At 48.4% G+C, this 19,676-nt stretch overlaps 1 protein-coding gene across 1 annotated transcript in view; it reads right to left on the bottom strand.

Moving 5' to 3' along the window:
- Positions 1 to 19,676, bottom strand: part of PGBD5 (piggyBac transposable element derived 5) — a 102,774-nt gene that overhangs the window by 13,346 nt on the left and 69,752 nt on the right. Inside the window, exons 4-5 of the mRNA XM_012104935.4 lie at positions 5,634 to 5,814; positions 2,593 to 2,790 (exon numbers count right to left, since the gene is read on the bottom strand). Coding sequence (XP_011960325.2) covers positions 2,593 to 2,790; positions 5,634 to 5,814 — 379 coding nt within the window. The remainder of the gene's footprint in view (positions 1 to 2,592; positions 2,791 to 5,633; positions 5,815 to 19,676) is intronic.

The raw sequence follows: 19,676 nt of genomic DNA on the forward strand, positions 1-19,676 counted from the left end.
AAAATCTTTCATAAAATTTCAAGTTCCTAAGACAAGTACTTCAAATGAAAAATTTAAAAGAACATGACAAAATCATCGAATATCAGCTAATAAACACATGAAGAACATGCTGGTTCAACCTCACCAGCAGTCATGGCAATTTATAGTTAAAATTTTATAGCATTTTCAGCCATCTTATTGACAAATTTAGGAAAGAAAACAAACACAGTGTTGGTATAGCAGGACAAATCTCAGTCTCTTGTAACCACTGCAGTGGTAATAAGTACAGCCTTTTGGCAGCACAGCATCAGAGTCTTAAAACCATGCAGACCCTTCAGCACAACCATTTAACTTTTAGATTCATCCTGAGGAAGCGACCAAAGATGAACCTGAAGACTTATCTATGAAAATCTTCACTATATCACTCTTCATATTGTGAAAAAAAAAAAAGATCATTAATAGGAGCAAGATAAAGAATTACGACACAATCTAAGGATGAAATACTAGGTAGTTTTAAAAAATCATGTTTTTGAAGCACAGCAGAAGGACAGTCACATCAGAACTATCTCCATTAAGCAGCAAGGCCCTTGGATGGAACCAGGAAAAGGACTCCAAGCGGGGAGCATGCCGACACCATAGCCTCTACTCTGCGAGCCCCTCGGCCATACCCAGGGTCTCCTCTCTCCCAGATGGGCTCACAGTGTCCACAGGCCCTAACGGGGCAGGGAGGGCTCAGGGGCTTGGAGGTGGGGGGCGGTCTGTGGCCAGGCTGTGGACACACACCTCGAGATTTTTAAGGGTGTCTAGGATTTGGAACTTCATGATTAATAACAGAGCGCACACTTTAGAAATGGAAAGTATCACTGAATTGAACACAAATACTCGTTTCAGCTTATTTAAAACCCAACCCTCCCAAAATTTTATTGTCTTTGCCCCTTAATAGCCTCTTGCCTCCTTCCCTTGGTGTCTGATTAAAGGGCTCTAGTCCTTGAGACTAGGGGTTTCGACCCTATTGCAGGCTTTTCCCTACCCTTCCCAGATGCAGTCTTTTCTCTGCCACCTCACTGCACCAGTTCAGACATGGGGAATCTTCTGCTTTGGGACATCGTTTCAGAGGCCATCACTTAAAATAATTTGGTGGGAAGCAACTCCAACACCCTAGACCCACACCTTCCAAGATACTTCGATCCTCTGGTCCCGCCTCGAGGCCCAAGCGGAAAGACAGCAGGAGTCCAGGGCGATCCTTCAGCTGGCAGGGCAATTCCAAAAGTCTCCTCTAGGTGCCCTTGATACAGAACCTGATGGGTCGGCTTTCGCCACCCCCACCCCCACACCCCTGAGTGGGGTAACAACACCCATGTGCCTCGACTGTAACCTGCACTGAAATGTTGCACGAGGTGTGTGTGGAGGTGAGGGATGGGGAAAAGTGAAAAGAGATGCTAAATACCACACACAGGCATACACGCATAGCAATACACACACTACACACACACCCGAGTTCCTTGGCAGTGTTTCTTTAATAGTACAGACTGCTGTGCTAAGTCGCTTCAGTTGTGTCCGAATCTGTGCAACCTTACAGACTGTAGCCCACCAGGCTCCTCTGTCCATGGGATTCTCCAGGCAAGAATACTGGAGTGGGTTGCCATTCCCTTCTCCAGGGGTTCTTTCTGACCCACCGATCCAACTGGCGTCTCTTAACGCCTCAGGTTAAGGCATCTCTTAACCTGCATTGGCAGGTGGGTTCTTTACCACTAGCACCACCTGGGAAGCCCAATAGTAAAGACAAAGATGTCTTAATGTAAAGGAACCCAAGGGACTTTTCAAGTACACTGAAAGTGAAAGGCACTCAGTTATGCCTGACTCTTTGCAAACCCATGGCCTGCTCCTCTGTTTATGGAATTCTCCAGGCCAGAATACTGGAGTGTGTAGCTGCTCTCTTCTCCAGGGGATTTTCCGAACCCAGGTCTCCTGCAATGCAGGTGGATTCTGAGCCACCAGGGAAGCTGTAAGTACTTTTGTAAAGGGTCCCTTTGTCATTGCAATTTTCTTTTCTGCTATTTAATAATGTTTGAGCTGTGGGTTCCCTTAAATACAAACATTGAAAAGATAAGAATGGTGCACTGGGATGACCCAGAGAGATGATATGGGGAGGGAGGCGAGAGTGGGGTTCAACCTTGGGAACTCATGTGCACCTGTGTGGATTCATGTCAATGTATGACAAAACCAATCCAGTATTGTAAAGTAAAAAAAAATAAAAAAATAAAAAGCAGAAAAAAAAAAAAAAGAATGGTTGACTTTTTCCCTCCTCCCATGAGACTAGATTTTTCACAGAATCCTAAATGATGAAGCGATTATGTAAATGCTGTTCAACAGAACCAATTATCACACTATGTATGACCTAGGGACCTATGTGGGGAACTGCTTGGGTCATCTGCAAATGCCAGCCTTCTCCTGACATAACAAGTCCCGGGGCGCTGACAGCCTGTGGGCTCAGGAGGGCCAGCCTCCATGTAAGAAGCAGCAGGCATCACCCACTCCACGGCCTAGAGCTAAAGAGGGGCAGGGGTCAAGCCCAGCCTCCAGAGCCCCACCCGGGGCCCCCAGTATGCCCACCTTGCTGCATGGGCGAGTAGGCATTGGTCAGGAAGCGGAAGTGCCCCTTGTTGTACCAGCAGATCAGGGACATGCTCCCCTTCATCCGGATGCTGTGCTGGCCCCGGGCAGGTGGTGTGGCTGGGCTGCTTAGCATGGAGGGCGGCAGGCCGGTGCAGTCACTCTTCCTGGAGCTGAGCAGGCCACAGCAGTAGATCCCTGCGGGTACAGGGACCACACAGCCTCAGGGCGGCTCCCCGCTTCCCCAGGAGAGATGGGAAATTTGGGAGCTTTCACCCCAGACGTGCTGCCTCCCCCTCACTTCTGTATGTATCTAAGATTACACAGAAGACCTAAGGCAAGCAGAGCGTCGGCAGGAAGACAGCAGTTCTCACGGCCAGGGGGCTTGCGACCTGCCAGTGCAGGGCTGAACCTGCGGACCCATTCTCCCATCTGCTTCTAGAACTTCTGAGCTCACGTGATGCACATGAACTTCAGGCTCTTGGGCGGGCAGAGACGGGCATCATTAAGCCCAAACCAGCTATGTACCCTACCCCTCTCACCAAGACTCGCCATCTGCAGGGCACTTCGGGAAGCTCCGCCTGTGTGCAGCCTGCTTTGTGGGGGTGGTGAGTGGCGGAGTTTTCTGGGGGAAGAGCTAGAGCAGGACCTCTGAACTCCAGAATGTTGCCTGCAGCAGAAGCCCTGCAAGCAGAGACCAACTGAAATAAGGAGGCTTCTCCAAATTCTTCCAGGACTCGAGGTCTTTCCCAGTCCTCACTGCTCATGGGCTCCCCTGGGGAGCCACGGGGAAGCCCACTTCTCCCCATGCCCAGAGGAGACGTGAAGGGGCCTTCTGACTAGAGCCTGGGGAATAGTCTCCCCGATGTCATGGGCATGAATACCCTGTCACCTTCTGTGGTGGAAGGACTCTCACAATCTCCTGTCCTTCCACCGCCTCGGTCAGACCCTTGGGAGGCATGCCCAGTCTCGCCCAAAAGAGGGGGGCTCCCCACGGCTCCCACCACTATGATCCAAATACCCACACTCCGAGACTTACAAACGAGAATCTGCCTTCAAAACAAGAAGAGAATTCAGACGAATGAGGGTCATGTTTAAAATTGCCCACCAGGCCTGATGAACACAACCACCCAGAGCAGCTGCACTCTTCTAACGGGAGAAGAGAATCCAGCAGTGCACGCGTTTATTCATGGAAAGAGCGGTTCTCATGTGGCTGAAAGCAGTCTCCACGCGCCCAGGAGGCACAGCCAGGCTCTCGGCTATGACTTCAACCCGGGCTGCCCGTCGGAATTTCCCGGGGTCACCAGACCAGAGAGCGCAGAGTCCCTGGGGTGGGGGCAGCCATCCATGGGCAACATGGAGACCGCCTCCCCGCCCGTCAGGCACTGCAAGGGGAGCCCAGGGGGTCATATGAGAGGGAAAGACTCAAATTCCATGTCTAATTACTGTCTTCCACTAAAAGATTCTCCTCTATCCTCTAGTTCCCTGAGCAGGGAGGGCCCTCTTCTTCCCAGAACACAGGCCAGCGGCCCAGGTCTCAGGGAAGCCTTTGGTGCCCTCACTCTGTACCTACCAGTCCCACCAGGCCCACGCTATGAGAGCGGGACCCTCGGTCCAGGTGGCGAGGTGGGATGAGGCAGCACCAGGCCTGCAGGGTCCACAGAAACTGTTAGCGCAGTTCTGGGAACCCTCGGGGTTTCGTGCCATGCCCGTGACACTCCTACTGGGAGCCGAGCAGGCCAGGGGACATGGCGGCCCCGGTGCTCACCACGTGCTCTTACCCGGGGACACGTGCCGCTGGGTTCATGAGCACTGGGGCCAGCTTTCTCCAACTTGACTTCCACGGCCCTGCTTCACAAAGTCTGATCTGTCCACACTGAATTCTCTCAACAATTAAACCCTGAGCCCTACTGGAACCGGAGTAGTGAGGTGCAGCCCAGGTCAGCAGCCCAGGGGGTGCCTCATCACAGTTGCTGAGGCCACAGGTCAGCAGCTATGGGCTCCCTGTTACTTGAGAGGGTTTGTTTTTAAGGCCAGACTTCAGATCTGTTGCTAAGCAACAGGTCTGCAATTTCAGCGTCTGGAGGAGCTGAGTGGGGGTGTTCTAGGTTTTTCCTGAGTGAACGGAATATAAATCCCAAATGCAGGAGCAAGTGAAAATAGATGCAGCCTGCCATGGGACTCCCTGACTCAGCCGGGGTCTGCTTCTATAGCCCCAATTCTTCCAGAGGCAGAAGGCTTGCTCAATCTTTTCAACAAATGAACCAGGGATCTTAGCACTGAGGGGAGCTAACACCTCTCTGAGGCCCACTGTGCAGTTGCCTGTATTAATCCACACAATTCTCTGTCCAACTGGAAGGGGTGACATGACAGCTCACAGACTGGGGAGTTCAGACTCCCTAAGGGCCTTAGGAGAAGCTGTGCCTTGATGCTGTGGATTTAATATTTGTGCCCCATTCCCAAATCCTACATCGAAAACCTAACGCCTCAGGTGAGGTGATGGTATCTGGAAGTGGGCCTTCAGGAGGTGATTAGGTCAGAAAGGCAGAGTCCTCATGAACGGGATTGGTGCCCCTAGAAAAGAGGCCCCACAGATTCCCTCATCCCTTTCCCCACGTGAGGACACAGGGAGAAACCTGCAGCCTCACCTAGCCATGCTGGCACCCCATCCTGGACATCCAGCCTCTGCAACTGGGAGCAATAAATCCGTGTTGTGTATGAGCCACCCACTCTGTAGCACTCTGTTATAGCAGCCCATTAAACGCTAGCAAAACTCCTTGGAGGGCCTGGCCTCATCACAAAGGACACAAAGGGGTGCACCCAGAAAACCTGTACTGACCTGTCCCCTAGACCATAAGCTTGAGACAGGTCTCTGTCTACATTTCTGGGGCCAAGCAGGGCAGACAGGCAGCAGGCCCTCAGCCTCAGGCTTTCTCATCAGGCGTTCTGTGGGCCATGCTACCCACCCGAACCCTCAGCCCCATCTCCGCACTTCTCAAGGGCGGGGGGACCTCATTCAATCTGGTCCCCACTTGGCAAACCTTGCTTTTCAAACTCTTCAAACAGGGTCAGGCTGGTGATGCTGGGCCCAGTGAAGATGATGTAGTTCTTCCCGGCCGCGTTCCGGCACAGGCTCCTGGCCACCATGCTGTGCAGCTGGGGCTTGTTCTTCAGTGCATCCAGCCCATCAGGGCCACCGCCTTCCTTCAGGTGGACATAAATCTGCATCAGAGACACACGGGGGTCAGTGAGCTCGCAGCACGACCAGGCTGGGGTCCCGTCACTGAGGAAGCACAGGCTTTTGCCACCAGGCCAGGAACGTGGGAAAGTCACCCCGCTTCAGGCCATCTGTTCCACAGCCCCCACTGGCCCCAGCATCTCTGTGGTCCACAGAGACTGGTCACTTCCTGGCTGCCCTGCAGCCCAGTGCCTCAGCCCAAGACTGCAGTTCGGACCTGCCAGAGTAGAGAAGGGAAAAGTTCTAATAGTTACAAGTAATGCATCTGGCCGCTGAGATGAAATGCAAACACATTTGCCTGTTCTGAAGCACAGAAGTCATGTTCACAGTAAACAGAAATAAAGGCTACTTCCCCTGTAAGAACGGATCTGTGTACTTTCTGTTTACATACCCCTTTTTCATTTACAAAGCATGTCCACAGTCCTAGTAACCAACAGGTGGGCAGAAGGGGCAACATTCACTTCATACTGCAGAGGGAGAGACGGGATTTAAAACCCACGTGACATCCCAGGACCAGCAAAGAGGATGTGCTGGAATTCAGTTCAGTTCAGTTCAGTCGTTCAGTCGTGTCCGACTCTTTGTGACCTCATGAACTGCAGCATGCCAGGCCTCCCTGTCCATCACCAACTCCCGGAGTTCACTCAGACTCACGTCCATCGAGTCAGTGATGCCATCCAGCCATCTCATCCTCTTTCGTCCCCTTCTCTTCCTGCCCCCAACCTCTCCCAGCATCAGAGTCTTTTCAAATGAGTCAGCCCTTCGCATCAGGTGGCCAAAGTATTGGAGTTTCAGCTTCAACATCAGTCCCTCCAATGAACATCCAGGACTGATCTCCTTTAGGATGGACTGGCTGGATCTCTTTGCAGTCCAAGGGACTTTCAAGAGTCTTCTCTAACACCACAGTTCAAATGCATCAATTCTTCAGTGCTCAGCTTTCTTTATAGTCCAACTCTCATGTCCATACATGACTACTAGAAAAATCATAGCCTTGACTAGACAGACCTTTGTTGGCAAAGTAATGTCTCTGCATTTTAATATGCTGTCTAGGTTGGTCACAACTCTCCATCCCAGGAGTAAGCGACTTTTAATTTCATGGCGGCAATCACCATCTGCAGTGACTTTGGAGCCCAGAAAAATAAAGTCAGCCACTGTTTCCACTGTTTCCCCATCTATCTGCCATGAAGTAATGGGACCGGATGCCACGATCTTAGTTTTCTGAATGTTGAGCTTTAAGCCAACTTTTTCACTCTCCTCTTTCACTTTCATCAAGAGGCTCTTTAGTTCTTCTTCACTTTCTGCCATAAGGGTGTTGTCATCTGCATATCTGAGCTTATTGATACTTCACCCGGCAATCTTGATTCCAGCTTGTGCTTCCTCCAGCCCAGCGTTTCCCATGATATATCCTGCATAGAAGTTCAACAAGGTGACAATAGACAGCCTTGACGTATTCCTTCTCCTATTTGGAACCAGTCTGTTGTTCCATGTCCAGTTCTAACTGTTGCTTCCTGACCTGTACACAGGTTTCTCAAGAAGCAGGTCAGATGGTCTGGTATTCCCATCTCTTTCAGAATTTTCCACAGTTTATTGTGATCCACAGAGGCAAAGGCTTTGGCATAGTCAATAAAGCAGAAATAGATGTTTTTCTGGAACTCTCTTGCTTTTTTGATGATCCAGCACATGTTGGCAATTTGATCCCTGGTTCCTCTGCCTCTTCTAAAACCAGCTTGAATATCTGGAAGTTCACGGTTCACGTATTGCTGAAGCCTGCCTTGGAGAATTTTGAGCATTACTTTACTAGCATGTGAGATGAGTGCAATTGTGCAGTAGTTTGAGCATTCTTTGTCATTGCCTTTCTTTGGGATTGGAATGAAAACTGACCTTTTCCAGTCCTGTGGCCACTGCTGAGTTTTCCAAATGTGCTGGCATATGGAGTGAAGCACTTTCACAGCATCATCTTTTAAGATTTGAAATAGCTCAACTGGAATTCCATCACCTCCACTAGCTTTGTTCGTAGTGATGCTTCCTAAGCCCACTTGATTTCACATTCCAGGATGTCTGGCTCCAGGTGAGTGTGAGTTATCACACTTTGGTGATTATCTGGCTCCTGAAGGTCTTTTTTGTATAGTTCTTCTGTGTATTCTTGCCAGCTCTTCTTAATATCTTCTACTTCTATTAGGTCCATACCATTTCTGTTCTTTATTGAGCCCATCTTGGCATGAAATGTTCCCTTGGTATCTCTAATTTTCTTGAAGAGCTCTCTAGTCTTTCCCATTCTATTGTTTTCCTCTATTTCTTTGCACTGATCGCTGACGAAGGCTTTCTTATCTCTCCTTGCTATTCTTTGGAACTCTGCATTCAAATGGGTATATCTTTCCTTTTCTCCCTTGCTTTTCGCTTCTCCTCTTTTCACAGGTATTTGTAAGGCCTCCTCAGACAGCCATTTTACTTTTTTCCATTTCTTTTTCTTGGGGATGGTCTTGCTGCCTGTCTCCTGTCACGAGCCTCCATCCATGGTTCATCAGGCACTCTTGTCTATCAGATCTAGTCCCTTACGTCTATTTCTCACTTCCACTGTATTGTCACAAGGGATTTGATTTAGGTCATACCTGAATGGTCTAGTGGTGTTCTCCAGTTTCTTCAATTTAAGCCTGAATTTGGCAATAGGGGATTCATGATCTGAGCCACAGCCCACTCCCAGTCTTGTTTTTGCTGAGTGTATAGAGCTTTTCCATCTTTGGCTGCAAATTACTACACAATAATTACTGCTGAATTACTACACAATAATTTTAAACCAAGTCCCATGACCTTCTTCTGAAGACATCATCTAAGACACAGATGCAGGAAGTGGGAAGGGAGTTAAGAAGTGAGTGGTCCTCCCTACATTTGATTGAACCGTGAAGACTCAGCACATGGGTATTAACTACCGCCCCCCTTTCTGAGTGCTCATGGTGCTCACCGTGCCTGTCACACAGCCCAGGGACCACAGCCAGCAGCTGACGGGCAGGGAGCCGCACCCTGACTACCCTGAGGCACAGAACTGCTCAATGCAGGCCTGGTCATACAGCCTGAGAACAGCCGAGACGGGGCACAGGGAGGACTGGCAGGTCCCCAGTGCTGCCCTTGGCCAAGTGACCGCAGACGATCTCTTGCAAAATACAGCATCTGATGTGCCTGAGCTAAAGGAAGAGCAGGTGGTGTGGGTCCGCCTTTAAAAGCCGCTCATCCTTGAGGAGTCATCAGGGAGGACTTGGCTTCCCCTCAGCCTTGGGGGTTCATGTGGCAGGACTTAATACTTCATTTTGGGGTCTTTATGCCTTTCCCACCTAGATCCCCAGAAGGAACCCCTGACAGACAGTAAGACACGGAGGTGAAGCTAGTCATCCCTGCCAAGCATCATGTGTGGCTGTGGCCAAGCAAGCACATTTCCTCAGAACCTGTCTTCTCTCCTTCAGCAAAGCCCAATGCTACAGCCACGCCATAGGTTTCTGCACCAGTTCTGACTCACAGGATATCCTGACACAACCACGCTGGGCACTCTGTCCCCAAACCCACCTCAGTTCAGTCACTCAGTCGTGTCCGACTCTTTGTGACTCCATGAACTGCAGCACGCCAGGCCTCCCTGTCCATCACCAACTCCCAGAGCCTACCCAAACTCATGTCCATTGAGTCGGTGATGCCATCCAACCATCTCATCCTACGTCGTCCCCTTCTCCTCCCACCTTCAATCTTTCCCAGCATCAGGGTCTTTTCAAAGGAGTCAGCTCTTTGCATCGGTTGGCCAAAGCACTGGAGTTTCAGCTTCAGTATCACTACTTCCAGTGAATATTCAGGACTGCTTTCCTTTAGGATGGACTGGCTGGCTCTCCTTGCTGTCCAAGAGACTCTCAAGACTCTTCTCCAACACCACAGTTCAAAAGCATAAGTTCTTCAGCACTCAGCTTTCTTTATAGTCCAACTCTCACATCCATACATGCCTACTGGAAAAACTATAGCTTTGACTTTGTTGGCAAAGTAATGTCTCTGCTTTTTAATATGCTGTCTAGATTGGTCATAACTTTTCTTCCAAAGAGTAAGCATCTTTTAATTTCATGGCTACAGTCACCATCTACAGCGATTCTGGAGCCCCCCAAAATAAAGTCTGTCACTATTTCCATTGTTTCCTCATCTACTTGCCATGAAGTGATGGGACCAGGTGCCATGATCTTAGTTTTCTGAATGCTGATTTTTTTAGCCACTTTTTCACTCTGCTCTTTCACTTTCATCAAGAGGCTCTTTAGTTCTTCACTTTCTGCCATAAGGGTAGTGTCATCTGCATATCTGAGGTTTTTATATTTCTCCTGGCAATCTTGATTCCAGCTTGTGCTTCCTCCAGCCCAGCGTTTCTCATGATATACTCTGCATACAGGTTAAAAAAACAGGGTGATAATATACAGCCTGGATGTACTCCTTTTCCTATTTGGAACCAGTCTGTTGTTCCATGTCCAGTTCTAACTGTTGCTTCCTGACCTGCATACAGGTTTCTCAAGAGGCAGGTCAGGTGGTCTGGTATTCCCATCTCTTTCAGAATTTTCCACAGTTTATTGTGATCCACACAGTCAAAGGCTTTGGCATAGTTAATAAAGCAGAAATAGAGGTTTTTCTGGAACTCTCTTGCTTTTTCGATGATCCAGTGGATGTTGGCAATTTGATCTCTGGTTCCTCTGCCTTTTCCAAATCCAGCTTGAACATCTGGAATTTCACAGTTCACATATTGTTGAAGCCTGGCTTGGAGAATTTTGAGCATCACTTTGATAGTGTGTGAGATGAATGCAACTGTGCAGTAGTTTGAGCATTCTACCTCAGGACAGTAGTTTTGTCCCACATGTCCCCTGAAAGGAAACCTTTCATCCACACACACCCAGGATTCTCAGCAGAGTATGGAAGGTGCAGTGCTGGAATCCCTCAGGCCCAATCCTGATGACACCCCACCTATTTTCCGAAGTTCCCTGGAGAGATGGGGCAGCCCCTGGCACACTCTGCCTGAGGCAGGCAACATTTAATAGGATTAAATGCAAAATCCTGTAACCAAGCTAAAAAAATTAACTGCATCTAGTATGGGATGCAAGAAATATGACTCAGCAAGAGTATTAAAACAAGCAAAATACTAAACACTTCGAGATGGATGACTGCAGGCCTCAGATACGTATCTTGACTCCCATTAAAAACCAAGGTGGTGACCATCTTCTTCCCTGGTCACATCACGGTCGGTTCTCTGGGATGCCACACTTCCCAAGGTGTAAAGAGAAGGGTGGTGGTCGGTGTATTAGTTTTCTAGGGAAGCCATAACAAAGAGCACAGGGAGGAGCACAGAGGACTCCAAGAGCTCCTCTTTGGCTGCAGAGCTATGCTGCGGAATGATGATTACAACCTTTCTAGGGCAGAACCACGTTGAATGTGAACAAACAGGTGGAAAACAGATCTGCTTGAATCAGAGCTCTTACTAACACTCAGAGCTATTCAAGCACTGAATGGATGGCCTCAGATATGCTCCAGGACAAGTCAGCAGCTGCTTGGAAGGTCTGAGCTTCTCATGCAGGAGGTGTATGCCAGTGCCAAAGGATGGTTCAGAACCACACAGATGCCAAGTTCAGAGGCCCCAGTAAAGTAGACATAAGACATCACCCCTTCTGATGAACCCACAAGCCTTGATTCATGAGAGGATGCCTGGAGTGGGCAGGGCTAAACATGGCCATCAGGGTGACCAACACCAGCAGAATAAACTGACCCTGCTTATGTCCTAACAGCAAAGGGAACATTGCTTCTCTCCTGAAGCTAACGATAACCTGGAAAGAATCACATCTTTCTCACCAGCAGCTTTCCCAGCTGAGGTACTGGGTGAGCCAGAGCCCTACGAACTTGTCTCCAGAAATAAAGCCAGTGTTTTGGAAGGCAGGTTATCCAGGTTCTCAGATGTGAGACGCCTGCCAGCGTCACCCTCTGATTTCCAGACCAGACTCAGCTGCACAGACCAGTGTCCTCCCTTCCACCCCAACACACTCTCTGCCCTCTTTGGAAGCGTGGATGTGCTCGGGGTTGGGGGTGGGAAAGGGTTGGCACACAGAGGCCCCAGTCCCTGTGGGGACAATGCTGGGAAGGGAATCGAGTGTCTGGCCAGGGAACAGCGGATCCCGCCAGCCCGAGGGGCTGGCCACTTCTGCTCATCGCAAGCACCAAGGCCTGTCAGCAAGGAACTGAAGGTAAGGAGGATTCCTCACTCAGACTCGCCCATCAGGGCAGAAGAGGACCCTTGCCAGTACTCAGAGCTGCGTGATGTCACTGAGGTCAGGTCCCGAAGTACCGCCCTGCTTCCTGTGCCATAGGCACAGCAACACATGGCCTTGTCAGGGCTAACGCCACCATCCTGCAAACAAGGCGGGGGCAGGGCTGTGTTGTGACTTTCATGGGCCTTTTTGCTCCCATGGGCCTTGTCCTCTGTGAAAAAGTATTTAAAATTGTATTTTACAATTGCAGTGGCATAAATATATTAATATCATATATTAAAGCACTTTCTTCAACTTACAATTTTTATTTTTTTCCCCTTCTGATTTTGAGAGAAACAAAAGCATTGTCAGCCCCTAAGATGTTATGGCCCTCAGCACTGGTTCTGCAGTACTGGGGAGCCATCGGCCCAGGCGGTAGGGGGAGGCAAGGAACAGATGAGGGATGCCTGAGCCCAGCTGTGACGGTGCTGAGTCTGAGGTGCGGAGGGCCCTCCAAACAGAAGCCACAGAAGAGGAAGGTGTAAACTGGAGAAGGTCGGGGAGGGTTAGCACGTGTGGGTGTGCAGAGCTGAGCCAGGCTCCTGAGGTCACCAGCACTTGGGGGCCTCCCATGGAGGAGGCGCTCACAGAGACCTGCAGGGGAAGGAGGGCAAGGAAACCGCCCGGGATGGGAGGGATCAAGAAAGTCCAACAGCCTGGCTGGAAAGCAGTGGCGGTAGTGGGGTGGGTACAGCCGGTGAACACTGCTGACTCCTCCGAGGTCATGGTGCTCAAGGCAGAACTAGAACAGAAATCGGTTTCTAACTACATATTACTTATATATAAATGTTACATATAGATTATATATACATATATATGTAGATTATATAAATTACTGTTTATATATATAAACATATAATTATTTATATAAATCCAGCATAATAGATGATTCCTACTTTCACACACACACAGCTGTCCTCTCCTCACACAACTTATTTGATGTTTCTGGACAGATATACACACTCAAATTTAGATACATTATACTCTTGCTGCTTTTTCACTGTGTACTGAGTCATCACAAGCCAAGTGGTTCACACAGCACCCACTTAAACCTGGTTCTGCAGGGCATGGGTGAGACTCTGTTCAGGATACCACAGTCAGCATTGCTGGCTATGTGTGCATGGTTCTTTGTTGGTATGAACTGGCAGAGGGGCCTCTCAGTCCCTAGAGGTCACTGCCCTCCGCCCCTGGGCCCCTTCCAGCTTCAAAGCTGGCAGTGGAGACTGTGCCTTGAGTTGAATCCCTCCTGTGCTTCCAAGCTCTTTGCCAGGAAGAGGTTGCTCCTTTAAAGGCTTGCCTCATTAGGTCAGGTCCACCTGGGATCACTTCCTTTCTAAAATCAACGGACTTAGGGCCACAGTTATATCCACAGAATTATATTCCCTCCACAGCAACACCCAGGTCAGCGTCTGAGTGAAGCACCGGGTGAGGCACCCCACATGGGGGCAGGATCTGTGGGCACCTTCAGGGTCCGCCTCCACCCATGGTGCTCGCTGCTCAACAGCTGCATGCCTATGACCACGGGACCAAACACCATGGCTTATGAAGGGCACGCTCCCCCACCTCATTATTATTAATAAAAGCAGCAGAGTGGTGGTGACATCAACTTTTATTCTCTGGCAAATAGACTGATTTCAACGTACAAGGATGCGCATAAACCAGCAGAGACTCTCCTTACCGAAACACCCCACACTGTGAGGGCTTGGGAGTGTTTACTCCTGCTGGGAACTCTGCCACGGTACAGTCTTTCTCTGTTCTGTGTGTGTGTGTGTGTGTAGATATGCTGACTATATTCTTAAATGGCTCTTTTTATATGTTGGAATTATAGATATTTTGAGATTTTTATGTTTTTGATGTTAAACACACAATCCAATTTAATCAAAAAAGACAAACTAAACATAATCACAGAAGGAGCCCCCCAGTCAGAACTACCCAAGCACAGGCCCATGTGGAGCTCGTCTGTTGCTGAGAGCCCCACCTCAGTCAGTGCTTATTAACACGCTGTGCATTGAGACCACGCCTGGAGGTGACGACAGCCCCCACCTCCCCTGCAAATAACACGCTTCAGAAGCCATGACGCATGGTGGTGTCACAGGACCATCTCAGATGACTTAGCTTTGCTTGTCCCCACAGGCAAGTCCGAACACTGGCAATTTCCCAGATTCCAGGCAGCCTCCTTTCAAGGAGTATTAAGCTGCTCCATCAGGAGAAGCGGGGAGGTGCGGGGTCAGACGTCCTCCTGTTCCTATTGAGACTGAAACTGCCATGAGCCAGTGAACCCAAGGAGGGTCTTGACCTGTGACACTCAGTACTAGAAGATAATGAGTTTAAAGTGAACATAAAACAGGATCTATATTTAAATAAGTAACAAAAATAGTAATGTCAAAAGTCTCAGCTGAGGGGCAGGGTTTTCAATGAACTGTCAACTGGGCAGTCAAAACGCCACAAAAGGACTCAACCTGCCTGACGAGTGCCACCGGGTCAGCTTGGTCCAGCTCCCGCTGGCCTGAGTTTGCTCTGGCTGAGTTTGCTCTTAGCTGGTCTAAGAGGTGAACCTGTATCCCTGAGTGGGATGAATGAAAAAAATCATAACCTTCTATGGATTCTTGTGTCTACCACGCACCACTGCTCTGACTGGGGAAGAGAGGCGACTGATTGTGTGCCAACCTGAGGGCCTCCCTTAAACAACCTCGTCAGACCCCGAGGAAGGCAGCACTGGGCACCACACGCCTCCATACACTGCGTGGGGGCTCCCAGAAGACAGCGCCCAGGACACAGCGCTCATTTAGACGCCTAACTGCTGCCTCTCCAGCTTTTCATAAAGTTCTCGCTCTCCATCCACATATGTGGAGAGCATCACTACACTAGAACTTTCCTCCTGCAGGGAGAGGCACAGGACAGCTTCCATCATCGTGCAAAATGGAATCTGCAGTAGAGACTTTTACTATCTGAGCTACAGCTTGTTTGGCAAGTGTCTTTAGAACAGAAAAATGTATTTTTCAGTTGCCAAGCTTTTCACTTTCCCCCCCCCAAAAGAAAAAAAAAAAAAAGTTCTTCTGGCTCCTATGATTGTTAACTCTTTCATATACACATTTAGAGAGAGGGAAGAAAACTATTAATACATGGTATTACACTTTGCCCCATGATATTATCACTGATACTGTGTATTTTTTATTGACATCATAACAGAAAGAATCTCAGGAAACATGGATTACAGTGGTAATACCTTGGGAGATGCCTGCACCACCTGTCTGGCTATCTTAGCCCTACTTCTGAAATGCCCCGAGACCTCGTGAGACAGGACCTGGTCCATCACCACTTTTCCCAAAAAGACACTGGTTAAAGCTGTGATCACTGATGGTCTCAAGGGTCATGAGGATGCACCAGCTGAAAATTCCACTAAGCTGTCACTGGGCCTTGATGGTCTTGACCACTGATCCTACTTCTGCAGAACAGAAGAGCATTGGGCTTTTCCACTGCTGGCGGGGGCATATCTGGCGATGGGGAAGTCAAGCGTTAGGGACTGTAACCCTTTGCTTAAACTTTGTATTCATTAATGATGCAGAGCAGGTGGAGGGTGCAATCCCAGAAATGAGGAAACAGCACAAGAATGCAGCATTAGCACACCTGGAAACCACGCAGGATGGGCACATGGAGATGGGCAGGGCTGTCACCTGTGGAGGGATGGCCATGCATGAGAACCATCAAGTTTAAAGGGTGCTCACTCACAAGAGGAATGGAGTCTGTCCGGGAGACTGGTGAGGGCACAGCCCTGGATTCAAGGGGCAAAGGCTCTGCCATCTACTGCCTTGTGAGCTTTGGGGAGAGTTGGCTGCTCTGAGCCTTGGTCTCCTCATTGATGAGATGACAATGCTCTGTGCACCTTGCAAGGCTATTCCATCATGTGCAAGCTGCATACACAGAGAGGATCTTTTTTATGGCAAAGCTTCATATCTGTGCTGTAACCTCTAGACACCCATGGCTATTTTAATTTAAATTAACAAAAATTAAGAAAGATGAAGAATCCAATTCCTCAGTCAAGTAGTCAAGCACTCAGTCTACATGAAAACAGGGGCTGCCAGGGTGGAGCAACAGATACAGGGCGTTTCATCATCATGGAAAGTTCTACTGGACATGCTCACTCACACCCTCTTTGGCTCATCAGCCTGGTTTTCCCGCAAAATCTGTATGACATCACTTCACTGACAGTTTTCACCACCAGTGTTTTCTCACGCCACCTCTCACCACGGCCTCGGCCAGGAAGGGCTCACGTGCTGAGACTGTTCTCTGCCCTGTCTTCTCTGGCTACACCTGCAGCACTACACGCCCTTACAAGAACTTGGCTTTTGTTTTATCCCAAGGCTCAGCTAATAGGTGATGCTGACTTTCAAAGTGATGGACTGAAGAGAAACTCCAGTTTGAAAAGATACGCACATCCCAGCGTTCACAGCAGCACTATTTACAACAGCCAAGACATGGGAGTAACCTAACTACCCACTGGCAGATGAATGGATAATGTGGTATACAGATGCAATGGGATATTGCTCAGTCACAAAAAAGTATGAAATAAGGCCATCTGCAGCAACATGGATGGACCTAGAGATGATCATACTAAGTGAAGTCAGTCAGAAAAAGAAAGAAAGGCATCACTTCTAAGTGGAACCTGAAAACTTGATGCAAATGAACTTATTTACAAAACAGACACAGACATAAACTTATGGTCACCAAAGGGGGGGAGAGGGATAGGCTAGGAACTGGGGATTAACAAGTAAACACTGCTATATATAAAATAGATCAACAAGGACCTACTGTACAGCACATGGAACGACACTCAATGTAATAAACCATAACTGAAAAGAACGTGAAAAAGAATATATGCGTATGTTTAAATGAATCACTCTGTTGTTTACCTGAAACTAACACGACTTTGCAAATCAACTCCATATCAGTGAAACAGCAATAGACTGGAGGAGGGACAGGCGGGCTCTTTGTACCCTTCTGAATACAGTTCCTTGGGAAGAGGGCCGGGGTGTAATCTGATCCAGTTAGCGTCTGATTCACTTACATGGCACTTAATAATTTCTTTCTTGTCTCTGCTTCCCTATATGGTAAGGAGGGTTGGGCAAACTAACCCATTCAACAGACTGAGGAAATATTAGTGCTAAGCCATGTGCTCATGGACACTGGGGTCTGTGACAGAGGTACTGTGCCACAGCCAGTCCCATCCTGGGACATAACCACATCTGACCTGCACCAGATTGAAACTGGCATCCCAGCCACTGCACAGTTAAACAGACAGGTAAACGTCCCACCCAGTTTCTGACTCCACAAGCAAACTTCACTTTAGTTAATCAATTCCATTCTGAGCCTCATTTTCCGAATTAGTTTTAGGTCAGGAGTAACTCACTAGTCGGAGAAGGCAATGGCACCCCACTCCAGTACTCTTGCCTGGAAAATCCCATGGACAGAGGAGCCTGGTGGGCTGCAGTCCATGGGGTTGCAAAGAGTCGGACATGACTGAGCGACTTCACTTTCCCTTTTCACTTTCACGCACTGGAGAAGGAAATGGCAACCCACTCCAGTGTTCTTGCCTGGAGAATCCCAGGGACAGGGGAGCCTGGTGGGCTGCCATCTGTGGGGTTGCACAGAGTCGGACACGACTGAAGCGACTTAGCAGCAGCAGCAACTCACTAGTACATAAAAAAATTGGAAGTTAAATAATAATTTTAAAAAACCCTTCAGTACAAATTCCTCAAATTCTTTCAACAGGAAAAGTATGTCTCAAAACAAGGGTGATCAGTCATAACTAGTGTTAGAACATCAATAATACAACAACAAAGCTGGGTAAGAATCAGACAGCTTGTGTGTAAATTTGGGGCCCCAATCTCTGGGTCATAGACTAGTTCAGTTCAGTTTAGTTCAGTCGCTCAGTCGTGTCTGACTCTTTGCAACCCCATCAATCGCAGCACGCCAGGCCTCCCTGTCCATCACCAACTCTCGGAGTTCACTCAGATTCACGTCCATCGAGTCAGTGATGCCATCCAGCCATCTCATCCTTTGTTGTCCCCTTCTCCTCCTGCCCCCAATCCCTCCCGGTATCAGTCTTTTCCAATGAGTCAACTCTTCACAGGAGGTGGCTAAGGTACTGGAGTTTCACCTTTACCATCATTCCTTCCAAAGAAATCCCAGGGCTGATCTTCAGAATGGACTGGTTGGATCTCCTTGCAGTCCAAGGGACTCTCAAGAGTCTTCTCCAACACTACAGTTCAAAAGCATCAATTCTTCGGCACTCAGCTTTCGTCACAGTCCAACTCTCACATCCATACATGACCACAGGAAAAACCATGGCCTTGACTAGACGGACCTTAGTCAGCAAAGTAATGTCTCTGCTTTTGAATATCCTATCTAGGTTGGTCATAACTTTTTTTCCAAGGAGTAAGCGTCTTTTAATTTCATGGCTGCAGTCACCATCTGCAGTGATTTTGGGGCCCCCCAAAATAAAGTCTGACACTGTTTCCACTGTTTCCCCACTTATTTCCCATGAAGTGATGGGACCAGATGCCATGATCTTCGTTTTCTGAATGTTGAGCTTTAAGCCAACTTTTTCACTCTCCTCTTTCACTTTCATCAAGAGGCTTTTTAGTCCCTCTTCACTTTCTGCCATAAGGGTGGTGTCATCTGCATATCTGAGGTTATTGATATTTCTCCCAGCAATCTTGATTCCAGCTTGTGTTTCTTCCAGTCCAGTATTTCTCATTGATGTATTCTGCATAGAAGTTAAATAAGCAGGGTGACAATATACAGCCTTGACATACAGCCTGTTGTTCCATGCCCAGTTCTAACTGTTGCTTCCTGGCCTGCATACAGATTTCTCAAGAGGCAGGTCAGGTGGTCTGGTATTCCCATCTCAGAATTTTCCACAGTTTATTGTGATCCACAGAGGCAAAGGCTTTGGCATAGTCAATAAAGCAGAAATAGATGTTTTTTCTGGAACTCTCTTGCCTCTTCCATGATCCAGCGGATGTTGGTAATTTGATCTCTGGTTCCTCTGCCTTTTCTAAAACCAGCTTGAACATTGCTGAAGACTGGCTTGGAGAACTTTGAGCATTACTTTACTAGCATGTGAGATGAGTGCAATTGTGCGGTAGTTTGAACATTCTTTGGCATTGCCTTTCTTTGGAATTGGAATGAAAACTGACCTTTTCCAGTCCTGTGGCCACTGCTGAGTTTTCCAAATTTGCTGGCATATTGAGTGCAGCACTTTCACAGCATCATCTTTCAGGATTTGAAATAGCTCAACTGGAATTCCATCACCTCCACTAGCTTTGTTCATAGTGATTCTTTCTAAGGCCCACTTGACTTCACATTCCAGGATGTCTGGCTCTAGATGAGTGATCACACCATCATGATTATCGGGTCATGAAGATCTTTTTTGTACAGTTCTTCTGTGTATTCTTGCCACCTCTTCTTAATATCTTCTGTTTCTCTTAGGTCCATACCATTTCTGTCATTTATCGAGCCCATCTTTGCATGAAATGTTCCCCTGG

Source organism: Ovis aries, chromosome 25 (assembly GCF_016772045.2).
Source record: "Ovis aries strain OAR_USU_Benz2616 breed Rambouillet chromosome 25, ARS-UI_Ramb_v3.0, whole genome shotgun sequence".
Taxonomy (NCBI): Eukaryota; Metazoa; Chordata; class Mammalia; order Artiodactyla; family Bovidae; genus Ovis; species Ovis aries.